Source organism: Quercus suber, unplaced genomic scaffold (assembly GCF_002906115.3).
Source record: "Quercus suber isolate HL8 unplaced genomic scaffold, Cork oak 2.0 scaffold_141, whole genome shotgun sequence".
NCBI lineage: Eukaryota > Viridiplantae > Streptophyta > Magnoliopsida > Fagales > Fagaceae > Quercus > Quercus suber.
The window spans coordinates 278,912-303,139 of NW_027069602.1; the positions used below are offsets into that span (position 1 = coordinate 278,912).

General features: G+C 35.0%; 1 protein-coding gene across 1 annotated transcript; it reads right to left on the bottom strand.

Moving 5' to 3' along the window:
• Nucleotides 1–12,004: 12,004 nt before the first annotated feature.
• On the bottom strand, nucleotides 12,005–13,102 carry LOC112027333 (uncharacterized protein At4g02000-like). Its single transcript, XM_024060012.2, has one exon. It carries the CDS (start codon nucleotides 13,100–13,102, stop codon nucleotides 12,005–12,007), a length of 1,098 nt encoding a protein of 365 aa, XP_023915780.2.
• Nucleotides 13,103–24,228: the final 11,126 nt, after the last annotated feature.

Here is a 24,228-nt window from a genome sequence, read left to right on the forward strand (position 1 = left end):
TAAACTAGATGAGAAATGTTGTCGTGTTTCGCGGGTCCATGTGGGTTAATGGGGTTTCGGCCGTTTGATTGAGATATTTTGGCAATCTTGGACGGTGTGGGATTTCAATAGAACGTATTTTGTTGTTGGAGGAGGAAAAAGTGGGGATGGGGATATGCGGATTCCACGCGCTTTTCGACACGCGTGGAGGTCGTGTACTTTTTTTTTTCGCAAGTCACTTTTGGAGCTTTGTGGATTTTTTTTTTTTTTTTTCTTTCTTTTTTTAAACCCAAAAAAAAAAATTTGTAAAATGTATTTTTTTTTTTTTCTTTCTTTCTTTTTTTAAACCCAAAAAAAAAAATTTGTAAAATGTAAAACGTAATGCTTCGAAATTGGGAATTTGTTTTTAAAAAATTGTTTTGGGTGTTTTTTTTTTTTTTCCCGCCGCCAGATAAAGAAATCAAGATGAGAAACGTGGTGGGGGTTAAGTGGAAGATTTGTATATAAATCTATCTAGGGTTGTTATTTATTGGGTCAGCCTTGATGATTAGCCCACTTGTCCTATCTAACCTTTTAGGCCCACTTCAGAAGCCATTTTCAACTTGTATTTTTTTTTTTTATATAGTGGAAACTTCATAGTAAATTAGAGTTGTATTAACAGATGGGGAGAGAAACAATAAATTAGTATTTCATGAATTACTTCACAAATTGTATTCAAATGCAGGCTGTCAACCAAATCTTAAGGAAAAATTTTTTTTTGACTCTAAACATGTTTAATAAAAAGATGAAATGTGTTTTGTTATGTGTAACGCACATGACTCACTTGGTTAGTTGGATTAAATGAGTTATGTACAACTATACATAATAAAAATAAATGTCAACTTTCTATTGGTGTTTAGAACCAAACTCAACCCCAAAAAATAAAAATGAAAATATAAAGTGACAAGCTAAAATTTCCTTGCGTGTAAACAACAAACTTTGCCACAAAATAAATAATGGCAAAATTACTATTTTTGTCTCTAAAATGCGGGGAAAAAGTAAAATTAAATTTACCATATTGTAGTTTTTTTTTTTATAGAAACACCACATTGTGGTAATTGACGTACTTATTTCCGAGTTTTAAATTAATCCTGCTATAAAAATTAGAATCTTAAAAGCCCAGTATTCCAAACTGTAAATTCTTTTGAAAATAGTACCCAAGTCATATAGAATGAAAGAGTAAGAGGAGATATAAATTACTCAAGACACTCACCACAGCTTGTTGAGAGTGAGACCCAAGCTTCAATGTCTCATCACCTTTTACTGAGTATTTGAGGCTGCATAAGTTTCTTGAGCAAAATAACTGACTGTCCGAATGGCCCAAAAGATTTTTAGACATCAATATTGCTCAAGAAAAAAAAATTATAATTTAAAAAATTTAGTAACAATGTTATCTTTTTTTTTTTTTTTTTTTTTGACAAAACTTAGGTATGGTACCTTAGGTGCTGTTCTTTTGGTTCCACTCTTAATATTAACCATGTAGCTACTTAATTAAAAAATACACTTCCACCCCATGAAAAAAAATCCACATGGTAAAATTTTAAAAGGGGAACCTAAGGAACAGCACTTAAGTATTGTACCTAAGTCTTGCCCCTTTTTTTTTAAGGGTCATGCTAATAAATACCTTTAGGATAATGGTTAACAATCCATTTTATGAAAGTTTTGACATCACTTTTATGAGAAATAAAAAAAAAAAAAAAATTTGTCAAAACATTAATTGTTTTTTGGCGAAAAGCCACTTTTAGTCCCTACATTTTCAGGCAATTTCCATTTTAGTCCCTACATTTTATTTTTACCGCTTTTAGTCCTTATTCTGAAAAACGCCATCTATTTTAGTCCTTTCCGTCAGTGCCCTAACGACAAAATCCTAGGTGGCAGACGGAGTGCATCGCTGGCACACTAAGAGTACGTTTGGTACACTGAATGTAGATTACATTAGGAATAGTAATCTTAATTATTGGGAATAGAAGACATTGTAATGGAATAATTATTACCATTCATAAGTTTGGTTGTTACATATGGAAAACTTGTAAAAGAAGATGTATAAGGAAACTTTACATTTTTGGAAATATATTAATTTTAAAACCTATTATATACTCTAAGGAATAGCTATTACATCCATTTTAAAGAGGAATAGCTATTCTTCAATTTAAAGAATAGTTATTCCAATGTAATAATTAATCATGTAATAAAGATGCAACCAAATGACCGAATTGATATTACACATGAATAGCTATTCCATTACAGGAGCTATTACAGCGTACCAAACGTACCCTAAATGCTGACGTCAGCATTAAAATAATAATATAATATATTATTTAGCATTTTAAAAATGCCACGTCATTTTTAAAAACAAAAAATAATTTATGAATTTTAACTAAATGAAAAAAAGAAAAAACAGAAATAAAAACAAAAAATAATATAAATTGAGATCTAGCTTTATTTTGAGTAAGAACATACAAGAACATAAACTTACTCATTGTTTTGTTTGCAACCAAACACAATATCAACTAAAAACCTTTATTATCAAAAAAAAAAATTTTGATACTGGAAAATAAGTAAATAAACCCAGTCAGTGTTTATCAAAAATTTAGTAACCCATTGTTCTTTCCCTAACATCAGAAACCCAGAAATTATAAAAAAAAACAAAAAAACAAAAAAAACAAAACTGAAGTTGTTCTTCAGAAACAAACACACACACAAAACCCATGAGNCTACATTTTCAGGCAATTTCCATTTTAGTCCCTACATTTTATTTTTACCGCTTTTAGTCCTTATTCTGAAAAACGCCATCTATTTTAGTCCTTTCCGTCAGTGCCCTAACGACAAAATCCTAGGTGGCAGACGGAGTGCATCGCTGGCACACTAAGAGTACGTTTGGTACACTGAATGTAGATTACATTAGGAATAGTAATCTTAATTATTGGGAATAGAAGACATTGTAATGGAATAATTATTACCATTCATAAGTTTGGTTGTTACATATGGAAAACTTGTAAAAGAAGATGTATAAGGAAACTTTACATTTTTGGAAATATATTAATTTTAAAACCTATTATATACTCTAAGGAATAGCTATTACATCCATTTTAAAGAGGAATAGCTATTCTTCAATTTAAAGAATAGTTATTCCAATGTAATAATTAATCATGTAATAAAGATGCAACCAAATGACCGAATTGATATTACACATGAATAGCTATTCCATTACAGGAGCTATTACAGCGTACCAAACGTACCCTAAATGCTGACGTCAGCATTAAAATAATAATATAATATATTATTTAGCATTTTAAAAATGCCACGTCATTTTTTAAAAACAAAAAATAATTTATGAATTTTAACTAAATGAAAAAAAGAAAAAACAGAAATAAAACAAAAAAATAATATAAATTGAGATCTAGCTTTATTTTGAGTAAGAACATACAAGAACATAAACTTACTCATTGTTTTGTTTGCAACCAAACACAATATCAACTAAAAACCTTTATTATCAAAAAAAAAAATTTTGATACTGGAAAATAAGTAAATAAACCCAGTCAGTGTTTATCAAAAATTTAGTAACCCATTGTTCTTTCCCTAACATCAAAACCCAGAAATTATAAAAAAAAACAAAAAAAAAAAAAAAACAAAACTGAAGTTGTTCTTCAGAAACAAACACACACACAAAACCCATGAGTCCATTAACCATGACGACAAGGTGGTCCGGGAGCACCCCAGAGGAGACTTGGAAGAGTCCTCGCCGCCCTATCGGCCTCGACCTTGATGACGCCCTTATTGTCTTTGCCCTTGAAGCAGCCACCGCCAATCTTTCTCAACACCTCCATGCTCTTACCGGAGCTGCTCGCCGCCGCCGCCGCCACCAAAGGCCTCCTAGTCGGAGATGAGAATCCATACCCTATGCTTAATAGAAACGCCGATTCGCTTCGAACTTACTAGAGACGCGGTCGGTGATCACCTTGCAATCCTTGATCTCCTGTACTTGCCGAAGACGGAGGTGAGGGTTTCAACGGTGGTGTCCCAGCTGAGGCAGTGGATGAAGATCTTACGGTGGGCGGGTCTGCATTGGCGAGCTCACGCACAATTTCAATCAAGTCCGGGTGCTTTTTCACTCCCTTCTTGATCAGAGCCATGAAATGGTCCTTCGTGAACGGCTCTAGAAGCTTCTCCACGTCTTCATCCTCATCGTCATCAGTTGCTGGGTTTTTGTTTGCTGCTTCTGTGTTTGGTTGACAAGGAAAATCTGTTGCTGGGTTTGTGTTTGTGTTTTTGTTCTTGCTAGAAATCAGTTTATGTTTGTGTTTTTGTGTTTGGTTGATAAGAAAGGGCAAGAAAATGCTAGAAAATCTGGGCATGTGTTCTTATGTTTAAATCTGAATTTGTGTTCTTTAGAGTTCTTGTTGAAGATGAACTGGATTTTAATTTTGTTTTTTCTTTTATGTTTTAATTTTGTTTTCATGTTTAATTTTTTGTTTCTGAAGAAAATTTCTGGGTCTAGGAAGAACGACTTCAGTTTTTTTTTTTTTTTTTTTTTTTTTTTTTTTTTTTTTTTTTTAATTTCTGTGTTTCTGATGTCAGGGAAAGAACAATGGGTTACTAAATTTTTGATAAACACTGACTGAGTTTATTTACTTATTTTCCAGTATCAAAAAAAATATTTTTGATAATAAAGGTTTTCAGTTGATATTGTGTTTGGTTGCAAACAAAATAATGAGTAAGTTTATGTTCTTGTATGTTCTTACTCAAAATAAAGCTAGATCTCAATTTATATTATTTTTGGTTTTTATTTCTGTTTTTTCTTTTTTTTTCATTTGGTTAAAATTCATAAATTATTTTTTGTTTTTAAAAAATGACGTGGCATTTTTAAAATGCTAAATAATATATTATACTATTATTTTAATGCTGATGTCAGTATTTAGTGTGCCAGCGATGCACTCCGTCCGCCAACTAGGATTTTGCCGTTATGGCACTAATGAGAAGGACTAAAATAGATGGCGTTTTTCAGAATAGGGACTAAAAGCGGTAAAAATAAAATGTAGTGACTAAAATGGGAATCGCCTGAAAATGTAGGGACTAAAAGTGGCTTTTTGCCTTGTTTTTTTTTTTTTTTCATAAAAACTTTCTTTAAATGGATTGTTAACCATTGCCTTAAAAGCATATGTTAGCATTTCTCCTTTTTGAATACAAGGTAGAAATTCTAGACTTCTAGTATAACCTAATCTAAGTATATATATGTGTGAAATTCTCTCCTGTAAATTTGAACTATAACTCTTATCCCCCTTAATAATGACTTCAATGTTCCTAATTAACACCAACAATTGCATTGGATAACAAGTATGAGGAATCTATGAAAATCACTTCAGAATTACATAATGAATAACTTTTTTCCTATTTGACTATCATAATTCTCCCTGCGAGCCTATGATTTATATCATCAATGGAGTTACTAAATTGGAAATTCTCCCCAATTCCCTGCATGGATTGAATCAAAATATACATCAAAGTAGCTACTTTCTCTTTCCTTCATCTAGTGTTCCCTTAATAGAACTCTTTGATGCAATTAACATAATCAAGTCTAACTTTTTCTTTCCATTATCATGGCTAGTTTCAAATATCCTTCTCTTTCTGTCCTTTGCCCAACCCTTTCCATATCATACTCTAAAATCTGCCCTCTCAAACTGCCATTTAGACTTCCTTTTTGCCACTTTGTATTTTTCCAAAAAGAATTATTCGCATTGAGCAATTAAAAAATTGATAAATAGCAATATAAAGTTATATTTTGCATACAAACCTCTGCAATTGAGGCAGCCACTACAGCTGCAGCTTGAGTTGTGAGTGAAAGTTCAAGAAGATAGCAGCCAAATTTTCGTAGGGCAACTAAAATGACTGGCTATACAGATAAAGCGGGTACTTAGCAAGAAGAAACATACAAGGCACGTGCTTGGTTTACAGGAGAATTCATTCTATCAGGTGATGCTAGAATTTGGCACATGATATTAAATATTTAAATAATCAAGAAAATAGCAGCCACTTGAAAATGTAAAATATTGAGGATTCAAGTGATAATCCAATAATAATGACAGTATCTTATATTTGTGGTTCAATTCTCACCTCTCTTCTCTTACTAACTTACCTATCTCAAAAAAAAAATAAAAAATAAAAAAAGAGCAATGTTTTTATACAACCTAAATTGCAGGAATTTTTTATGCAACCCACTAAGCTATGGTTAAAAAAACCACCCACTTATATTATTTAAATATAAGTCACGATTTATTAAAAATGTTATGTGATTAAAACTCCTATCTAATACATTTGAAATTCCCTTAAGAATATCTTTTTTTTAAATTTCCCGTCTCATCATTCCGGATGAAATTAGATTTAAAAACTTTTCTATTATTAATTATAACTAGCCTGATATGTTTCGGATGAAATTAGATTTTAAAAAAATTATAACTAGCTTGATATGATGTGATTAAAGCACACATACATTTATTGCGAATTTCTTCTTGAACTCCACGAAAACTCAGTTACTTCAAACCTATAGTTTAAAATTCTTTTTTTTTTTTTTTTTTGATAGGAAATACTCTCATTTTATTAAGTAGCTGACAGGAATTTAGACCCCTTAACACACACAGATTGCGTAGCCTAGATTAATTAGCCAAGTTGTTACTTAGTCAAATTAAGCAATTCTAGGTTAAAACAATCCAAACAATCATATCAAGATATAAAGCAGCGGAAAATAAATAACACAAGATATGATCACCCAGGAAACCACACGGTAAAACCTGGGGAGGATTTGACCCACCGATCCTCAAGGCTAACCTGAATTCACTATGAAAGAATTGAAGTTCGTACAAAAGGACTACAAGCTCCCCGCTCGACTTCCTAATGCTACCCACCAGTAGAACTTCCTGACACGACCACGCGCAGGCTCCGAATCCACGGACTACTTCTTTCTTGAATTCCTCAATCAGCTACAAGCTCCCCGCTTGCTTTTCTTTTAAGTTCCAATGGTTGCAACAGTAATGATCTTCAAGATGTTGAAATAATCTCCACCATGAAAACCCTAAGTTTTGTGTAAAGGAAAGCTCCTCAAAGATCTCACACGAGATTCACACAAAACAGCAATGTATGAGCAACAATACAATATGGACAACCTTCAAAAACGTGGCTAGGGTTTTATTTATATACCTAGGGTAAAAACATAAAACCCTAAACGTTTAATGAAGTAGGGCTGAGTTGGAAATTCTGCAGAAAATTCAACCTGTGCGATTTTCGATCGATCGAGTCTATTCTTCGATCGATCGAGCCAGGCCGAGAGTCCCAAGTACTTCTGCAGCCACTCGATTCCAACTTTACAATATTAAACCAACTTTGAGCAAGTCTAAATAAAACTAAATACAATGTTTTGATCATGGTTTGCCAACATTACAAATTAGAGTTCTAAATACATAAAATCCTAAGACCTTAGAACCTAACAGTAGCGAAACAGTACATAGCATCTTGCGACACCGTAGATGCAAGGAAAAGTGGACACTCTTCCATCCAAGTTACAAAAGAGTCATTCTTCACAAAAGCAGCTAAAGTATGAGCTGGTCTATTTCCTTGTTGCCTCACATGGGATGATTGGAAAGTACGGAACGTAGGAAGTCTTGAACAGGTACTTGAGACCACGGTAGAGATAGAGACCGGGACGTCCGTGGGGTTCTCCATAGCATGGAAAACCAGCATGGAATCTGACTTGAATATGACATCTCTGACTCCTATGTCCCATGCAAAAATAGTGGCTTCATCCATTGCCTTTGCTTCTACCCCCAGAGGATCCAACGAGAGAGGAAGGCGTTTGCTTAAGGTTGCGACAACAGATCCAATGTGGTCCCTAATAATCACACTGACGCCGATCATGCCAAGCTGAGAGAAGACTACAGCATCTACGTTGACCTTGTACCAAGGAAACACAGGTGGGACCCAATGGCCATCCATGGCTTCTTTGAGCTGAGTGGGCCATACGTGTGCAAGCTGAAAGTCATGTAATATGGAGCAAGTTCGTCTCAGAATTGCTTGCGGAGTTTGTCTTGCTTCACCCAGGCGGGTTTTGTTTTGGTTGAACCATGCACTCCATGCTATTGTGACTACCAATTCGATAAGTGTGGTGTCCATGTGCTATTTGAAGAGTAGATACCAGATAAGGTCCATGAAAGACCTATGAATGATCCCAGTTCTCTCTAGTGATGTGTCTGAGAGGGTCCAAAGTTCCTTAGCAACATTGCATTCCCAAAATAAATGTCCAACCGTTTCTGGTGCTAGTGTGCAAGCCTCACAGGTGGGGTCGTCGATAACTCATCTATGGTAAAGGTTGGCTTTTGTGGGAAGTATGTTGTTGCATGCTTTCCACGTAAAAATTTTTATCTTGTTGGGTATGTGCAAATTCCAAATGTGGCACCAAAACCAGGCTTGCTCATTGCTCTGAGATGTCTCAGCTGAGGTAGAAAGCTGGGTGATGGTCCTTGCAACTTTGTATGCACTGTTGACAGTGAAACGCCCCTTAGGAGTGAAGGCCCAAATCATGCGGTCCTTTGGCTTGTGGCGGCTCAGAGGAATGCTTAGGATGGATGTGGCATTTTCATGGAAGAAAACCTGGTTGATCAGGTTTAGATTCCACTCACCACTTTCTTGGTCCGTGAGAGAATTCACTGTAGTATTTACAGGCAGTAAGGTTGGGGGTGTGAGGACACCGAAGGTGGAGGGCCTTGGCAGCCAACAATTCGTCCACACTCCAATGGACTCGTCATCTCCTACCTGCCAACGATAGCCCGATTGCATAACAGGCTGAGTAGCCAAAATGCTTCGCCATGCAAACGATGGTTTCGTGCCTAACTCCGCATGTAGGAAATCTGTATTTGGAAAATAGCGGGCTTTAAGTACTTTATGGACCAAAGAGTTGCTGTTCATCTGTAAATGCTAGCCTTGTTTAGCTAAGAAAGCAAGGTTAAAAGCCTTGAGGTCCCGGAAACCCAATCCCCCTTCTTCCTTTGGTGTGCACATCTTATCCCAGCTCAGTCATGCCATTTTATTTTTACCTTCTTTTTGGCCCCACCAGAATCTTCGAATCATCCTAGCTAATTCATCACATAAAGAGTCTAGAAGTTTGAAGACACTTATTGTGTATGTGGGAATGGCCTGTGCAACTGTCTTGATGAGAACTTCTTTACCTACTTGGGATAACATCTTTTCTTTCCAGCCCAAGAGTTTGTTGTCCAACTTTTCCTTCAAAGCTCTGAAGGTGTGTTTTTTTGGATCTGCCCACTAAGGATGGCAGGCCCAAATAAGTCTCATGCTGTCTGATCACCTCTGCTCCGAAGCGAAGTTTTATCTCTTCTTGTGTGTATCGTGGGGTATTTCTACTAAAGAAAATAGCAGTCTTCTCCTTATTTAGCTGTTGGCCCGAGGCTTGCTCATATATAGTTAAAAGATGCTTAAGATGGTTGCATTGTTCCAGGGTTGCTTGGCAAAAAATGATGCTGTCATCAGCAAAGAATAGATGAGAGATTCTTGGTCCAAGTGGGCAAGCCGATACACCCCAAAGTTGTCCAATAGTTGCAGACCGGTTTAGAAAAGTTGAGAGTCCCTCTGCACATAAAAGAAACAAGAAGGGAGAAATCGGGTCCCCTTGTCTCAAACCCCTGGACAGGATTATGTGACCTTGGGGTTTTCCGTTAATCCTGACAGAATATGTAACAAAGGTAATACATTGCATTATAAGTTTTACCCACTTATCATTGAAACCCATTTTTTGCATAATTTTCTCCAAGCAGCCCCATTCAACACAATCAAAGGCCTTGCTCATATCTAGCTTTAAGGCTATCTCACCAATCTTACCACTCCTTTTTTGATTAAGGTGGTGCATAGTTTCAAAGGTAACAATAATATTGTCTGTGATGAGGCGGTCAGACATGAAAGCACTTTGGTTTTCACTTACAATATGGGGCAGGAAGCGCTTCAACTAATTAGCAATGACTTTGGAGGTGAGTCTAGAAATAACATTATAGAGACTTATCGGTCTGTATTGAGTTACTCTCATGGGATTTTTGGTCTTTGGAATGAGAACAATATGTGTTTCATTAAAATTTGGAGGAATAATACCCAAGTTCAAGAAATCCAGAACAGTTTTGGTGACACATTCCCTAGTAAGAGACCAAAAATGTTGATAAAAGAGAGGGGCATACCATCGAGACCTGGAGATTTTTTTGGATGCATCTATTTGAGAGCTTTATGGACTTCATCAGCTGTGAAAGTCTGGGTGAGGAAGGTATTCATCTCATCTGTGACCACAGGTTGGACTACATCAACTAGGACTGAGGTATCAGTAGGCCCATTAGAGCGAAAGATGGTCTCAAAATAATCCAGAATGATGTTCTTAATAGTGTGATCATCCTCCTGCCATTGCCCCGTTGCATCACAAATGCCCCGAATGGAGTTTCTATCTTTCTGATGGAAGAAGGAAGTGTTCCTATCACCATCAGTGATCCACAAATTCCGCGAGCGCTAGTGCCACATTGTATTTTCAACATCTAACCACCGGTTCAAAGACGCTCGTACCTCCTGGATTTCAGTATCATTGCTGATAGGATGACGCTCAAGGACTTGAAGCTTACGGTTCAACTTTGCAACCATATTCCCTACGTGACCAAATTCATGTTTATTCCAAGTAGTCAGTTGGTCACGGCAGCTAGCATGATAGTTGGTGATTGGAGCACCATCCGGCTTGTAGAGACTTTCGTGCCATGCTTCTTGGACGATATCGACACACCGTGGGTCTTGAAGCCACATGGCTTCAAAACGGAAGAGAGGTCGGGATCGTGGTTGTTTAGGTGTGGGGGGCTATATCCGGATGGTGAGCATGGAGTGGTCCGAAGATGACATTGGAACATGATGGATAATGGCATTGGGGAATAGTGCCTTCCAGGTTATGTTGGCCAGGGCTCGGTCTAACCTGATATGAACATGACCTTTAACAGGGTGGTTTCGGGACCATGTGCATGGAGAGCCAACATATCCAAGGTCAACGAAATTACAATGGTGAATGGGAGTGCGAAAACGATCCATTTGGCGTGTTGGCCATAGGCAACCACCCGCTTTCTCAGACTGGCTTGTAATCTCATTGAAATCACCAATGCAGAGCCAGGGAAGGTGATTTGTTTGACCAAGAGATTCAAGGACAGTCCAAGTTTCCTCACGTTTGCTAGTTTCGGGATGCCCGTAGAAACCTGTTAACCTCCAAGATATTCCTGTTGTTTCATAGAACACATGAGCATTAATAAACCAACATGAAATTTTTTTTACATGTACCTTTGTATCCGGTTTCCACAGAAGAGCTAAGCCACCACTTTGACCCTCACTAGAGACCACAAGACCTTGATTGTAGTCCCAGTTTTGTTTCTTAGCATTCAACTGATCCGTGGAAAGTTTTGTCTCCATTAAGAAGACACAGATGGGAGCTTCTTTTTTCCATGCTCTCTTAAGAGCTTTAACTGTTCGAGGGTTCCTAAGCCCCCGACAGTTCCAACTTAATACACTTATTGGACCCGGCGGTGCTGCCAGGTAGCCACTGTCGATCCTAAATTGTCTGTCTCAAAATTTTTCAAAGTACGTGGGTCATCTTCAAGCTTCTGCTTCTTGTCAATGGACATTGCATATGCATGGGACTGTTCCATGGGCTTGCGTTTTGGTCCAGCCGAGGGTGAGTTATGTTTTGGGTCCATGGCTTTGTCCTTGGGTTTTATTTTTGTTTGAACAGGTGGAGGCCCAAGTCTTTTCCATGTACCTTGGGCTGGATCCAACTTCTTTTTTGGCCCATGAAAGGGCACACGTATATTATCTTGCACGTGCATGATTGAAGTATCAAAAAGCTGGCTGTCACAAGATTGGGCTGTTAATGGGATTTTGTGCGCATGGTCAGGGGAAGAGATCATGGGGTGGTTTCCTTTTACAGTGAGGCTGACTTAGATGGGAAAGGATAGATATTTAAGGCGTTATCAATTTCCGAGATATAGGTGTTAAAAAGATCAGTGTCAGTCAAGATTTTCGTATTTGTTGGGACAATGTGCGTGATTTGTTGCGGAAAAGTAGGTGGGTCCATATCGGGGTGGGCTGTGGTGTGTTTCGAAATATTAGGTTCGGTCATGGATGTGGGTGGTGCAGGTATCGGGACGGTAGGAGTTACCGGAGCAGTGGGTTTTGTTGCCGTTGAAGTTCCGGCGACGGTTGGTGATGGTGTGGGGCGAGGGGGTCGTGGTGGTCCACTGGGATGTTTGGGTTGTGGCGTAGGTTTATCGGTGGCCATTTTGGGCTGTTGAAGAGTGTTTATGGGAGCACATAACCACGCACCGTATTGTTGTTCCTCAGTGCAGAAAGTTTCGCCGCTGTCAAACCAGAGAGTACAGTCCTTCTCGTCGTGGTTGAGGAGTCCGCACCAGTAGCAAAATATCGAAAGCTTCTCGTACTGGAAAGCCACCCACTGTAGTTCTGCTTTGCCGATATTCACCATTCTTCCTCGGCACAGTGGTTGGGTGATATCGAGTTGGATTCGTACTCTAAGGTAACGACCACGGCATTCTCCAGTAGCAGACGCATCGACGTGCTCAACAATGCCTAAAGTTTTTCCGATAGCTTCGGCGGTGGTTTTATTCATGCGACGGAGGGGGAGATTATGCATCTGGACCCAAAAAGTGGTTTTGTCAAAGGTGGCGTCGTCCACCAATTCCTCCCCTGTTGGCCTGTATAAGCCGACGAGATATTTGTCAAAGGTCCAAGGGCCTTGCACCATCAGTTTTTGCGGATCAGTTTCATCCTCAAAGATTATGAGCACTGTGTTGGAGCCCAAGTCTCGCACTTCGAAGGACCGAACTGAGCGCCACATACTTCGCAAGGTTTTAGTGAGGGCCTCCAGGTTGACCCTCCTTTTGGTGAAAAGTTTCGCGACAAGGATGTGGTTATGGCTTTCAACCATTGGAGGGAGATCTATGGTGCTGCTTTCTTTTGTTTTGAGGGAAAAACGTGCCCACTGAGTTTCAAGGTCTTCCATGACAGATGAGAGAACGAGTGGCACAAGGGAAAAAGAAAATGAGGTGAAGAACTGTAGAAAGCTTACCAAGTTTCCACCGGCGGGGAAAGGAACTCTATTCAGGAGAATAGAGATGTATTTTCATCAACCCAGGGTCTCTACGTGAGCCCCACGTGAGAAAAAGTTTATAGTTTAAAATTCTTTACCAAATCTAATCTCGTTTTTCCTAGTTTAAAATTCTTTACAAAATCTAATTTTTCCAATTTTCCTTTTTTAAATTTGTGATCTTCTCAGTTTTTCTTCTTTCAGGTTGTATGTCTAATCGTGATATTTATTTTGATTGATTCATTTACTTTAAATGTGTGATCTCTAAAAGTGATATTCATTTACTTTTAATTTGTTCGACATGCTTACATGGCAGAAGCTCTTTTATCAATGATAGAACATTATTCTTCTCTAGGGTGTTAAGACATGGTGGAGTTTGGGTGTGTGGATGTGGTGGAGTTTGTTAGCACATATTGCAAGAATCTCTATTGTTTGAGAGAAGTGGAGCCCATCGCTTTCGCCATCAAAATAGTCACGATTTTGTTAGATATTCTATATCCACTTCCAAAGATTTCTCTACGCGGTGAACAATAGTGTTAACTTCCATTGTTTGAGTGTGGAGGAGAGAGATAGGCACAAAGCTTTGTCTTGTAAGAGCAAATTTCAATGCTATTCTATTTTACAATTTTAAAAAGTCACTTTATTTATATCATAACATTTTATAATACCTCTATATCCTAAACTTCTACTTTTCTTTTTTACTCATTAAAATAATATATCTACATAATAAAATAATATATCTCAAAATTATATCTTTTCTCTCCCATCTCTCTCCTCTCTCTACATAATAAAATATTATTATTTTTTTACAATATTTACTACAGTGCAATTTTATGTTTAGAATTGCATTGTAGCAGTATTGTAAAAAAATTTGCAATACTGTTGTTTAGCATTCCCAATGCAGATGGTTTTAGGGCTTAAAATTCTAAATTTTTCTTAGATTTGGCATTAGCATTTCCTAGTGAGTTAGTGTGAGAGCACCTTCCGTCAAAGTCAAACCCTTTGCAACAATATATATTTATAACACTTCAATCATATTCTCTAATGCATATTTGTTTTCCACACCAAGAAAAAACCATGTCAAAGAAACTCAAACCAAATAGAATTAGGAGTTTGAAGCATTATTTGTTGGGTTTTGTATCTCATACAAAGACACACACAACAGAAGCAACAAAAACACGGATCTACTTCAATCATGAAAGATAAACATGTAACCATGAATTCTAGAATCAAAGAATAGAAAGCGTACCTTGGTGCAGTGAATTTCAAAACCTTGACTTGAGAATACTTTCAATCTTCATCTCAATTCCACATGGTGCCCAAGATGTGTGGTCTCTCAATCAGTCTTTTGTACGTAGATTCTCAAAGAAAAATCCTTCTTCTTCTCCTTGTGGAGAAAAACTGATTTCTTTTTCTTTTCATCTTACGTACGTGAAAACATTCTCATAGTTTCTTTATTTTAATAACACTTATTAAATAATGACTGATTTCTAATTGGGTTAGCCTTTTGGGCCTACCCAATTGGGCTTTAGTTTGTGGCTTGAGATGGGACCAAAGGGACCAATAAGACACTAGCTCCAATGGGCCTTGGGCTTTTCCGTCAACTCTTGACAAGTCCAAAGTTACCATTAATTATATTCAATACCACTATAAGAATATAATTGCACTATAGGCCTTATCTATAAATTATATCCCAAGACTTTATTATACATTCAACCCCTTCATTAAAATATTCGTAGTAATACAAAGTCATTAATATTGACTGCCACTTTGAAGGTTACTACATCTTAATCCTTGAGTACCCAGTTTAATCTCTTTATGTTATTCATCATATATTTATGAAATCAAATTCCATAAATATATACTTTAGTAACTCTTTACTAAAGTGGTTGGGCCCAACACTCTGAATAACCAAACCCATAAACTTATCTCAAGAGAATATTTTATTCTCCGTTAAGAGATTATGAATTCCATCTTGAGAATATATGTTCCATCAACACTAAATGCGGCTGCCCAACATACTAAGATTTTGACCATAACTTATAATCTCACTCCTGATATATCAAAGCAACCTACATCTCATGATCAGGTCCATTATTCTCTCAGGATTTAGAGTTGATGTAAATAGAAGTCGTGAGCTTTATTATTCATTTGACAGTCATTAGGAGAATAATAAATCTCACAGCGGTCCAGTTCAATATGTCTTAACTCTTAAAACATATCAACATACCAACTAGAAGTCTCCACTTCCATGATCAAGACAAATCATCTTAGTTGATATGTTATAGTCTTCGCAGATGAAACGCCCAATTTCATCACCGACTACGAACTAAAATTCTGAGTTTACAAAGAACTTGTGATTTATATCTTTCTGTGACTTTTCACATAAATCACATACTATGCATCTCATGGACTAAGATAATGTCTCATTAGTTCATAAATGGTCTCATACAATTAAACAACTTAATTATTCATGACATGCCAATAAATTGGATTTTAGGGCACAAACCCTAATATTATTAACATTACTCTATTTAAAAAAAGGGTTCAATATTTTTTTTACAGTGTTTGATTAATAAAATTTCTTTGCTCACCTCGGCCAACCTTAAGTATTGGTTTTTTTTTTTGTTTTTTTGGGTGTCATGTTTGTCCTGTACCATGGCATCCACTCAGAGGGCATGCCTGTTCCTGTCCCTGTCCGGCTTTCCCTGCCATTACCAAATGAATTACAGCCATAGATAGATTAAAGCATTTAAGCACTATGTCTGACAAAACAAATGCTGATTCAGGTGTGTATTTCAAAGGTTATAAGTGGAACTATTATGATGGAAAAGTATTTTGATAATTTATAAACCAAGTGCAATAAATAAAACGTTCAACAGCTGAAGTAAAACCCATTAGAGATCATACATCTCACTTACATCTCTCTCGTAAGCAAAATTGGATTGAACCCAACAAATCGAAATAATGTTCCTCCAAAGGATAAGAATCATGAAAGTGTTCAACTTCCCTAAAGCCATTAAAGTCAGCGCAGACTTTAGAAAGCAATATAGCAGTAGAAGAAAACAGGGTATATCAATATGGATACCAAAATGTGGTACGTGATAAACAGCTAAGCAATATATGGCTTTCAGGTCAATAAAATTTTAGAAGCTAGTATAAGATCCATATAGCTACAATTCCATCTATTCCCACCCAAACAACTCCCATATGCGTGACTCAATAATACCCCTTGCCGCAATGAAACTTAAGCAGACTAAAAAGCTTCTCTCAGGCTGTTCCTTGTGGGCTTGATATTTCTATTACAACATTTTATTTTCACATATGGTCTAAGCCTAAGTATTTTATTTGGAGAATTGAAGGAGTGTAGTTTGGAGGGTAAAGAGTGAATCTATTTGGGCCATATCTTCAAAGGTTGATATGCTTAATGCACTCTTACAAATTCAGACTTAAACCATGTGATTAATTATTTTTGGTCAGTCCTTAATTTGATAAATAAAAATTAATCACATGTCGAAATCTCATTGGTTTAATTTTTAAGACAATAATGCAATTAAAGTTATCAAACAAATTCTACAAGATAATTATACTTTTTTATTTTACATCTTTGTGTAAAAAACATTTAATCAAAAGTTAAAAATTACTTACAGAACACTCTAATATTCAAGTGGTTGAAAATAAACTTTTAAATTCATAACTATCGTTGCACAAATATGAAAAGTTAGTAAAAATAGTGCAAATTTCAAATTGAGGACCAAAGGAGCCTATGATCGGCACTTGATTGGTCTTAGTTTTTCGCCAAAATCGAAATTTTCATTTATCAGCTGAAAGTTCAATTCAATTGTGCATGAGGGTAAAAATAAGTTCAAAAATTCCAAGAAAAATGGAAGGCAAGAAAATTTAAAATCCCTAATCTATTCACCTCTAGAAATACAACACCCCTTTGTAAATTGGGGGATTCCAACCCAAATTTCATATTAGAAAATTCTATATAATTTCTAAAAGAAGTATGAGAGAGACATTAGATTGCTTCATGCAACATTAGTCTTCAAGTCATCTAATCCTAGCAACTCTATTCTCTATTCTCTTCAGCCATCCTTCAAACACTATATCTATATCTACAAATCATCACAATCATTCTCAATCATCCTACAATCTAAAACGCACATTCATATGCACAACTCCTTTAAACTTTCAAGTGAAAGATCTATGGATTGACTCTAGGAGGCAAGCACAACAAGAAAATTTGCATTGGTGGAGAAAATTCGCCATCACATTACTTGAAAGAGGTCGTACATGCATGCATAAACCTTAATCCATTTTGATCTTTATGACTGCACATATATAGCTTCTTGTTTTTCAATATAATTGGATTGATTAGCATAATCATACATCTAATAATATGATTATTCTTTAGATCTAGTTTATTATTCTATTAAATATCACATGAGCTTATTTAAATACAAGTGATGCATAGCATGATGACATGTTGGATGAAAGTGCACAACCTAATGTAGCCATCAATTTCTTGAAGACTGATATATGAATTAGGCAAAATGAGTGTCTAACACCTTATTCATCTTTGTAATCTAGTTTCCAAATTCAATTCTTGAATTTGCAGATGGAATCTTTATCATTCTTTGGTTTTCTAGAGTGTAACTAGGATATAAAATCAATATACTTTACTTTTTCTAGATTGTATTTAGAATCAAAACCATATAATTTTTCTCTTTATTAATTATTAAAGTAATATTCAAGGCATTCAATAAAGATGTATTATTTCTGGAAGATTTTCTTATTTTTTTTCATAATAAAATAAGTGAAAATTTATATGCACTCATAATTAACACATCATTCCCCACCCTCCTCTTTCCAAGCGGGTGGGAAAAAAATGCAAATATATTGAGGGCTACGCTTTATATGAAATTGATGGCTATTTGTAATACGTTTGTTTGGACTTTTTTGTTAAAAGCTTTCCATAATTTTCATTATTGAATGATTACGCATCATCAATTCTAAAAAGACTTATATCTCTCTTGAGAATCTAAAATTGAGTTAAAAAAAGAGTAACTTCACTATATCTTCATTAAACTAATAATTTAATTCCCTAACTGAGAATTTATTTCAACTTGGGGTGGCAAAATCAACCCAAACCCATTTGCTCACCCAAACTCACTCACTTAAATGAGATCCAAACCCACCTAATTATTAATTGGGTTAAATGTGTATTAACCCAATTAAACCTAATTAACATTAATGCTTATTGGGTTTTAACTAGGTACCCAATTAGACCCAATTATAATCCAAGTATCATTTCTACAAATCACTCAACTCTAAAATACCCCATAAACCTAAAAGAAAAAACCCAAAATACCCTCGAAACCTAAAAAATGACCAAAATATCCCTAAACCTAAAAAATGACCAATACCCCTGAAACCTAAAAATTGACCATAATACCTCCTAAACCTAAAAATTGACCAAAATACCCCTGAAAACTAAAAAAATATCCGAAATACCCCCAAAACCTAGACATTGACCAAAATACCCCTAAATGTAAAAATGACCAAAATACCCCCCGAAACCTAGAAAATGACCAAAATACCCCCGAAACCTAAAAATCATCAAAATATCCCCTAAACCTAAAAAATGACCAAAATATCCCCGAAATCTAAAAATTACCGAAATACCCCCATTAACCTAAAAAATGACCAAAATACCCCCTAAACCTAAAAATTGACCGAAATATCACCAAAACCTAAAAATTACCAAAATACCCCCTAAACCTAAAAAATGACCGAAATACCACCTAAATCTAAAAAATGAATGAAATACCCTTGAAACCTAAAAATGACCGCGAAACCTAAAAATTGACCAAAACACTCCCTAAACCTAAAAATGACCAAAATACCCCTTAAACCTAAAAAATGACCGAAATACACCCTAAATCTAAAATTGGCCAAATTACCCCCTAAACCTAAAAAATGTTTGAAATACCATCGAAACCTAAAAATTAACCAAAATTCCTCAGAAACCTAAAAAATGACTAAAATATTCCCGAAACCTAAAAAATGACCAAAATACCCCGAAACCTATAAAATGACAAAAATGCCCCTTAAACCTGTAAGATAATAAAAATACACCATAAACCTCAAAAATTACCAAAATCCCCTTTAAAACTAAAAAATGACCAAAATACTCCCTTAACATAAAAAATAACCAAAATGCCCCCTAAACCTAAAAAATAACTAAATACCCTTGAAACCTAAAAAATGACTGAAATATCCCCAAAACCTAAAAAATAACTAAAATACCCCTGAAACCTAAAAAATGATTGAAATATCCCCAAAACCTAAAAAAAATGACTAAAAGAATTCCAAAACCTAGAAAATTACCGAAATAGCCCCAAAATCTAAAAATTAACGAAGCACTCCTAAAAATTTAGTGACATTCCCTCGAAACCTACAAAATGACTAAATACTCTTAGAACCTTTAATTTGACAAAAATACTCTCGAAACATCCAAAATACCCCAAACCCCTATTTTGGTAATTTTAGAGGTTTCAGGTGTATTTTGTTCATCTTATAGGATTAGTGGTAATTTGTTCATTTAGATATTTTGAGGGGTATTTTGGTCGTTTTATAAGTTTAGAGCGTTTTTTGTCGTTTTAAAGGTTTCAGGGTATTTTTGGTAATTTTAGAGGTTTCGAGTCCAGTTTAGAGGTTTTGGGTTTATTTGGGTCATTTTAAAGGTTTAGGGGTATTTTCATCATTTTATAGGTTTAAGGGTATTTTGATCATTTTTTAGGGTTTAGGGGTATTTTGGTCAATTTTTAGTTTTAGGGGGGGGGGTTTTTATTGTTGGTCATTTTTTAGGTTTCGGGGTATTTTGGTCATTTTAGGTTTGAGGAATATTTTGGTCATTTTTTAGGTTTTGGAGATATTTTGGTCATTTTTAGTTTTGAGGGTATTTTTGTCATTTTTAGGTTTTAGAGATATTTTGGTCATTTTTAGGTCTCGAGGGTTTTTGATCATTTTTAGATTTCATGGGTATTTTGGTCATTTTTTAGGTTTAAGGGGGTATTTTGGTCATTTTTTAGTTTTAGAGGGTATTTTGGTCATTTTTAGGTTTCAAGGGTATTTTGGTCAATTTTTAGGTTTTGGGGGAATTTTGGTCATTTTTAGGTTTCAGGGGTATTTTGGATAATTTTTAGATTTCGAGGGTATTTTGGTCATTTTTTAGATTTCGAGGGTATTTCGGTAATTTTTAGGTTTCTGGAGTATTTCGGTTTTTTTTAGGTTTCAGGGGTATTTTGGTCATTTTAGGTTTCAGGAGTATTTTGGTCATTTTTTAGGTTTCTGAGATATTTTGGTAATTTTTAGGTTTTAGGGGTATTTTAGTCATTTTTAGATTTCGAGAGTATTTTGGTCATTTTTTAAGTTTCAGGGTATTTCAGACATTTTTTAGGTTTCTGGGGGTATTTCAAACATTTTTTAGATTTCGGTGGTATTTCGGTCATTTACATGGTTTCAGGGGTATTTTGGTAATTTTCAATGATTTTTGAGCATATTCAGTCTTATTTTAGATTTGGGGTATTTTGGTAATTTTAGAGGATTTTAGGAGTACTTAATCATTTTTAAGTTTTAGTGGCATTTTGGTAATTTTGATTATTAAGTAATTGGGTGAGTTGGGGTTTACTCATAATAATTGGTTGGGTTGGGTTGGGTTGGGCTCGGGTCAAGAGTAATTAGTTAAATGTGCAATAAATGGGTAAATGAGTTTTATGTACCTAATCCAATTATGCTCACTCTAAACCCACTCATTTAACACCCTTAATTTCAGCATAGAAAATGTTCAATTGATAATGATGTTCAATTCTAAAATCAATTTGCTGATGGCCAAAAAAAAAATCTTTAGGTGAAACCAGGTAATGTCCTACTATCATAGGTATTGTAGTATTTGGAAGAATATTGTGCAGTAGTGGATTTAGTTCAGACTCCCTCAACTCTAGCGACACAAGTTTTATCATGGATACCTCCAGCTGCTCTTGGTTTTAAAATAAATGTGGATGGGGCGACATTCTCGGAGCAAGGAACAGTGGGGATAGCGGTGGTTAATAGGGATGCTCAAGGTCAAGTCGTGCAGCATTGAGCAAGAAAGTTTTAGCCCCACTAGGAGTGCTCGATTCAGAAGCAAAGGCCTTGGAAGTTGGAGTGCAATATGTTATCCTGAAGAGTGACTCTCTTGTTCTGTACTACGCTGTCACTAGATTGGCTCAGCCTCCCTCCTTTGTAGACTTGATGGTATAGGAATACAAATGTTATGTAGAGAATTCCGATAGGTTTCCTTCTCCCATGTACGCCAACAGGGTAATAGACCGACTTACCTTTTAGCAAAACATGCCAAGGGCATTGTTAACTTCTCCACTTGGATAGAAGAGAATCCTTATTTCTTAGAACAAGTTCTTCTCCATAATATACTTTCTTCTGCTATGATTTAAAAATATTTGTGATCTTTCAATAAAAAAAAAAATTAAAAAAAAAAATCCTCAAAGTGTCATACAAAACACGGTTATAATACATAAGTAATTGTTTTTTTTCTTTATCAAATATTTTTTTTAGGGGGTCTGTTTTTGTTCCGTTAATAAAAATGGATTTTTTTTTTTTTTTTAAAGAGCTACTGGCCACAAATAGGTGGTTATTTTAAAATTTTGGATTTTTAGACCAAATATCAATTTTATAATATATGAATTTTCTATCAAAAAGATAAAAAAAAAAAATAGAATACATGAAATTTTTTTAACTAGAACTTTTAAATATTAATTATTAATATATATATAATAATTACTATTTGTATTTTTCCTTCCAATAATCCAAAAAGGGGGTGGCCCTCTGTTCCCTTCCCTTATCCTATTCAACCCGATTCCAAGTGATATCTACCTCAACTTTCTCAAGTAAATCACCAATTGCTTTGGCCACATCAAAACTCATGGTCTTATATTCTTAATAGAGATGTTGGAAACTTCAATCCAAAACTGAACTTTATCAAATCTCATATCAGGGACCCTTACCATATATCACCCAATTTGTTTTTAAGGTTCTATGCCAGATGTACGTACAGTGGCTTTCATGGCTTCAGAAAAACAAGAAAACTGTGTACATCAGAACGTTGCAGAAAAGAATGTAACAAAATGGTTAAAGGTAGGTAGAGACAGACTGAGAAACATTAAGGAATTGTGACCCCACATAGAACGGAGATAAGGTTTAACGAAAAGACATCTTGATAGTAGATATAGGGGACAAAACTGACACCTTAATCTATAACAAACTGAAGAAAAAACCTCTTAACGGTATACGTAAAAATCTACATGGGAGTTTGCAAGTCCAATCCACATCTACTCAGATAAAGACTCCTAAATCAACATTTCATTGAACAAAGGGAAATCCTTTTTTTTTTTTTTTTTTTTTTGAGCATAATCAAAGGGAAATCCTTAATTCGATTGGATTACACTAAGTTTTTGAAGGGAAAAAAAAAAAAAAGCCTGGGGTTATATATAAATAAATAAGGCTTAAATGGTTTTTATTTATATAATTTAAGAGAGTAGTGTGTGCCTTCTGAAATCAAAGAAGAAAAGAAAATACAGTGAGAGCACAGCCAAAGGATGCAGCATCATAGAAGAAAAAGTAGTGAGGAGAGTCAACTCGATGTTGCCCCCGGCAAGAAAAAACGAGCTATTTATTTAGCCGTGGGACATACACTAGGGAACATGAATTTGCAGTTCTCTCTAAGAAAAACTTTTACGGGTGCTTCAACTAAAACAATGAGTGAAGATCTCACGTAAGTTTACCTAAATTTTTTATTATATCTGAGAGTATCTCAAGTTAGGCATAAAGTTGACAGAACATCCTACTTAATTTTAGACTTTTACATGTTTATATTTTATTTACAATATAAACTTATATTGTATACTTTTTGCAAATGTGTATGATATTTGTCACTTTTTATATATCTACAATGTAGTTTATATTGCAAGTTCAATGTGAATATAGAAATTAATTTAGAGTGTGTCCCATGATTTTTTTTCTTCAAGGAAAATGTTCTTTCACTTAAATTGTGTTTGTGTTTTCTTTTCCTTGGGTGTGCAATTGATATCTTCATTTAGTGATTTTGGTGATAACATTTTTGGAGATCGATTAAAATTATCAGTTGATTTTCTTAATTCACAGATTAGGATCTGACTAAGAAACCCCTCAATCCTAACCTTTAAATCTGGGAATAACTTCTTGAACGAATTTTTTGTTGATAGATTGCATTTCAGCTCGATCCAATTGCTTAGTGAAAAGAAAAAGAGATGGTATTCCTGATGAGGATCAATGGCATAACTGTCCTATACAAATTCTCTTAAGAATGAATAAGAAGGCAAATTATAGCTCCCATTATTAAATTCCCCTAATGTGGTTGCAGTTTGAAATTTTGAACCGTACAGTTTTCCTAACATAGGCCTTTATAATTTTTAACCCTGTAAAAAATACGAAGTATTATTCACGTGTTACTGTATCTGTCACTAATTAAGCATTACAATCACATCAGTACCCGTAACCAAACTCATTAATAAGTTTACAAGCTACAATAATTTTATAAGTTGAAAGCATGTGAGCTATGAACCATAATAGAAGGCTTAAAATGATAATTTGAGGGACTGAGTTGCAATGATAAAAATTGTTGTCGATTGATGGATTGGGTGAAATATATTTAACAATATTTTATGTTAGTTTTCTTCTTTTTTTTTTTTTTTTTTTTTTTTTTTTTTTTTTTTTAATTTTATAGCTGAATTAGGATTTTTTTTTTCTTTTTCCTAATTTAAAATTTTTTCCTTTCTCCGGTAGAAGTGTATGACTTTTTCTAGGAGTAGGAAAAAATGTCTTTCCCATAAATACTTTTTAGAAGGAGGAGATGATTAATTGATTATTAAGGTGTTATTAATAATTTCTCAAAAAAAAAAAAAGGTGTTATTAATAAAATTTCTTCCTATAGAAGATATTGC

Bases quoted from the DNA above. Each gene is read 5' to 3' on its own strand.
- LOC112027333 (XM_024060012.2), bottom strand. From the start codon at position 13,102: ATGGAAGACCTTGAAACTCAGTGGGCACGTTTTTCCCTCAAAACAAAA.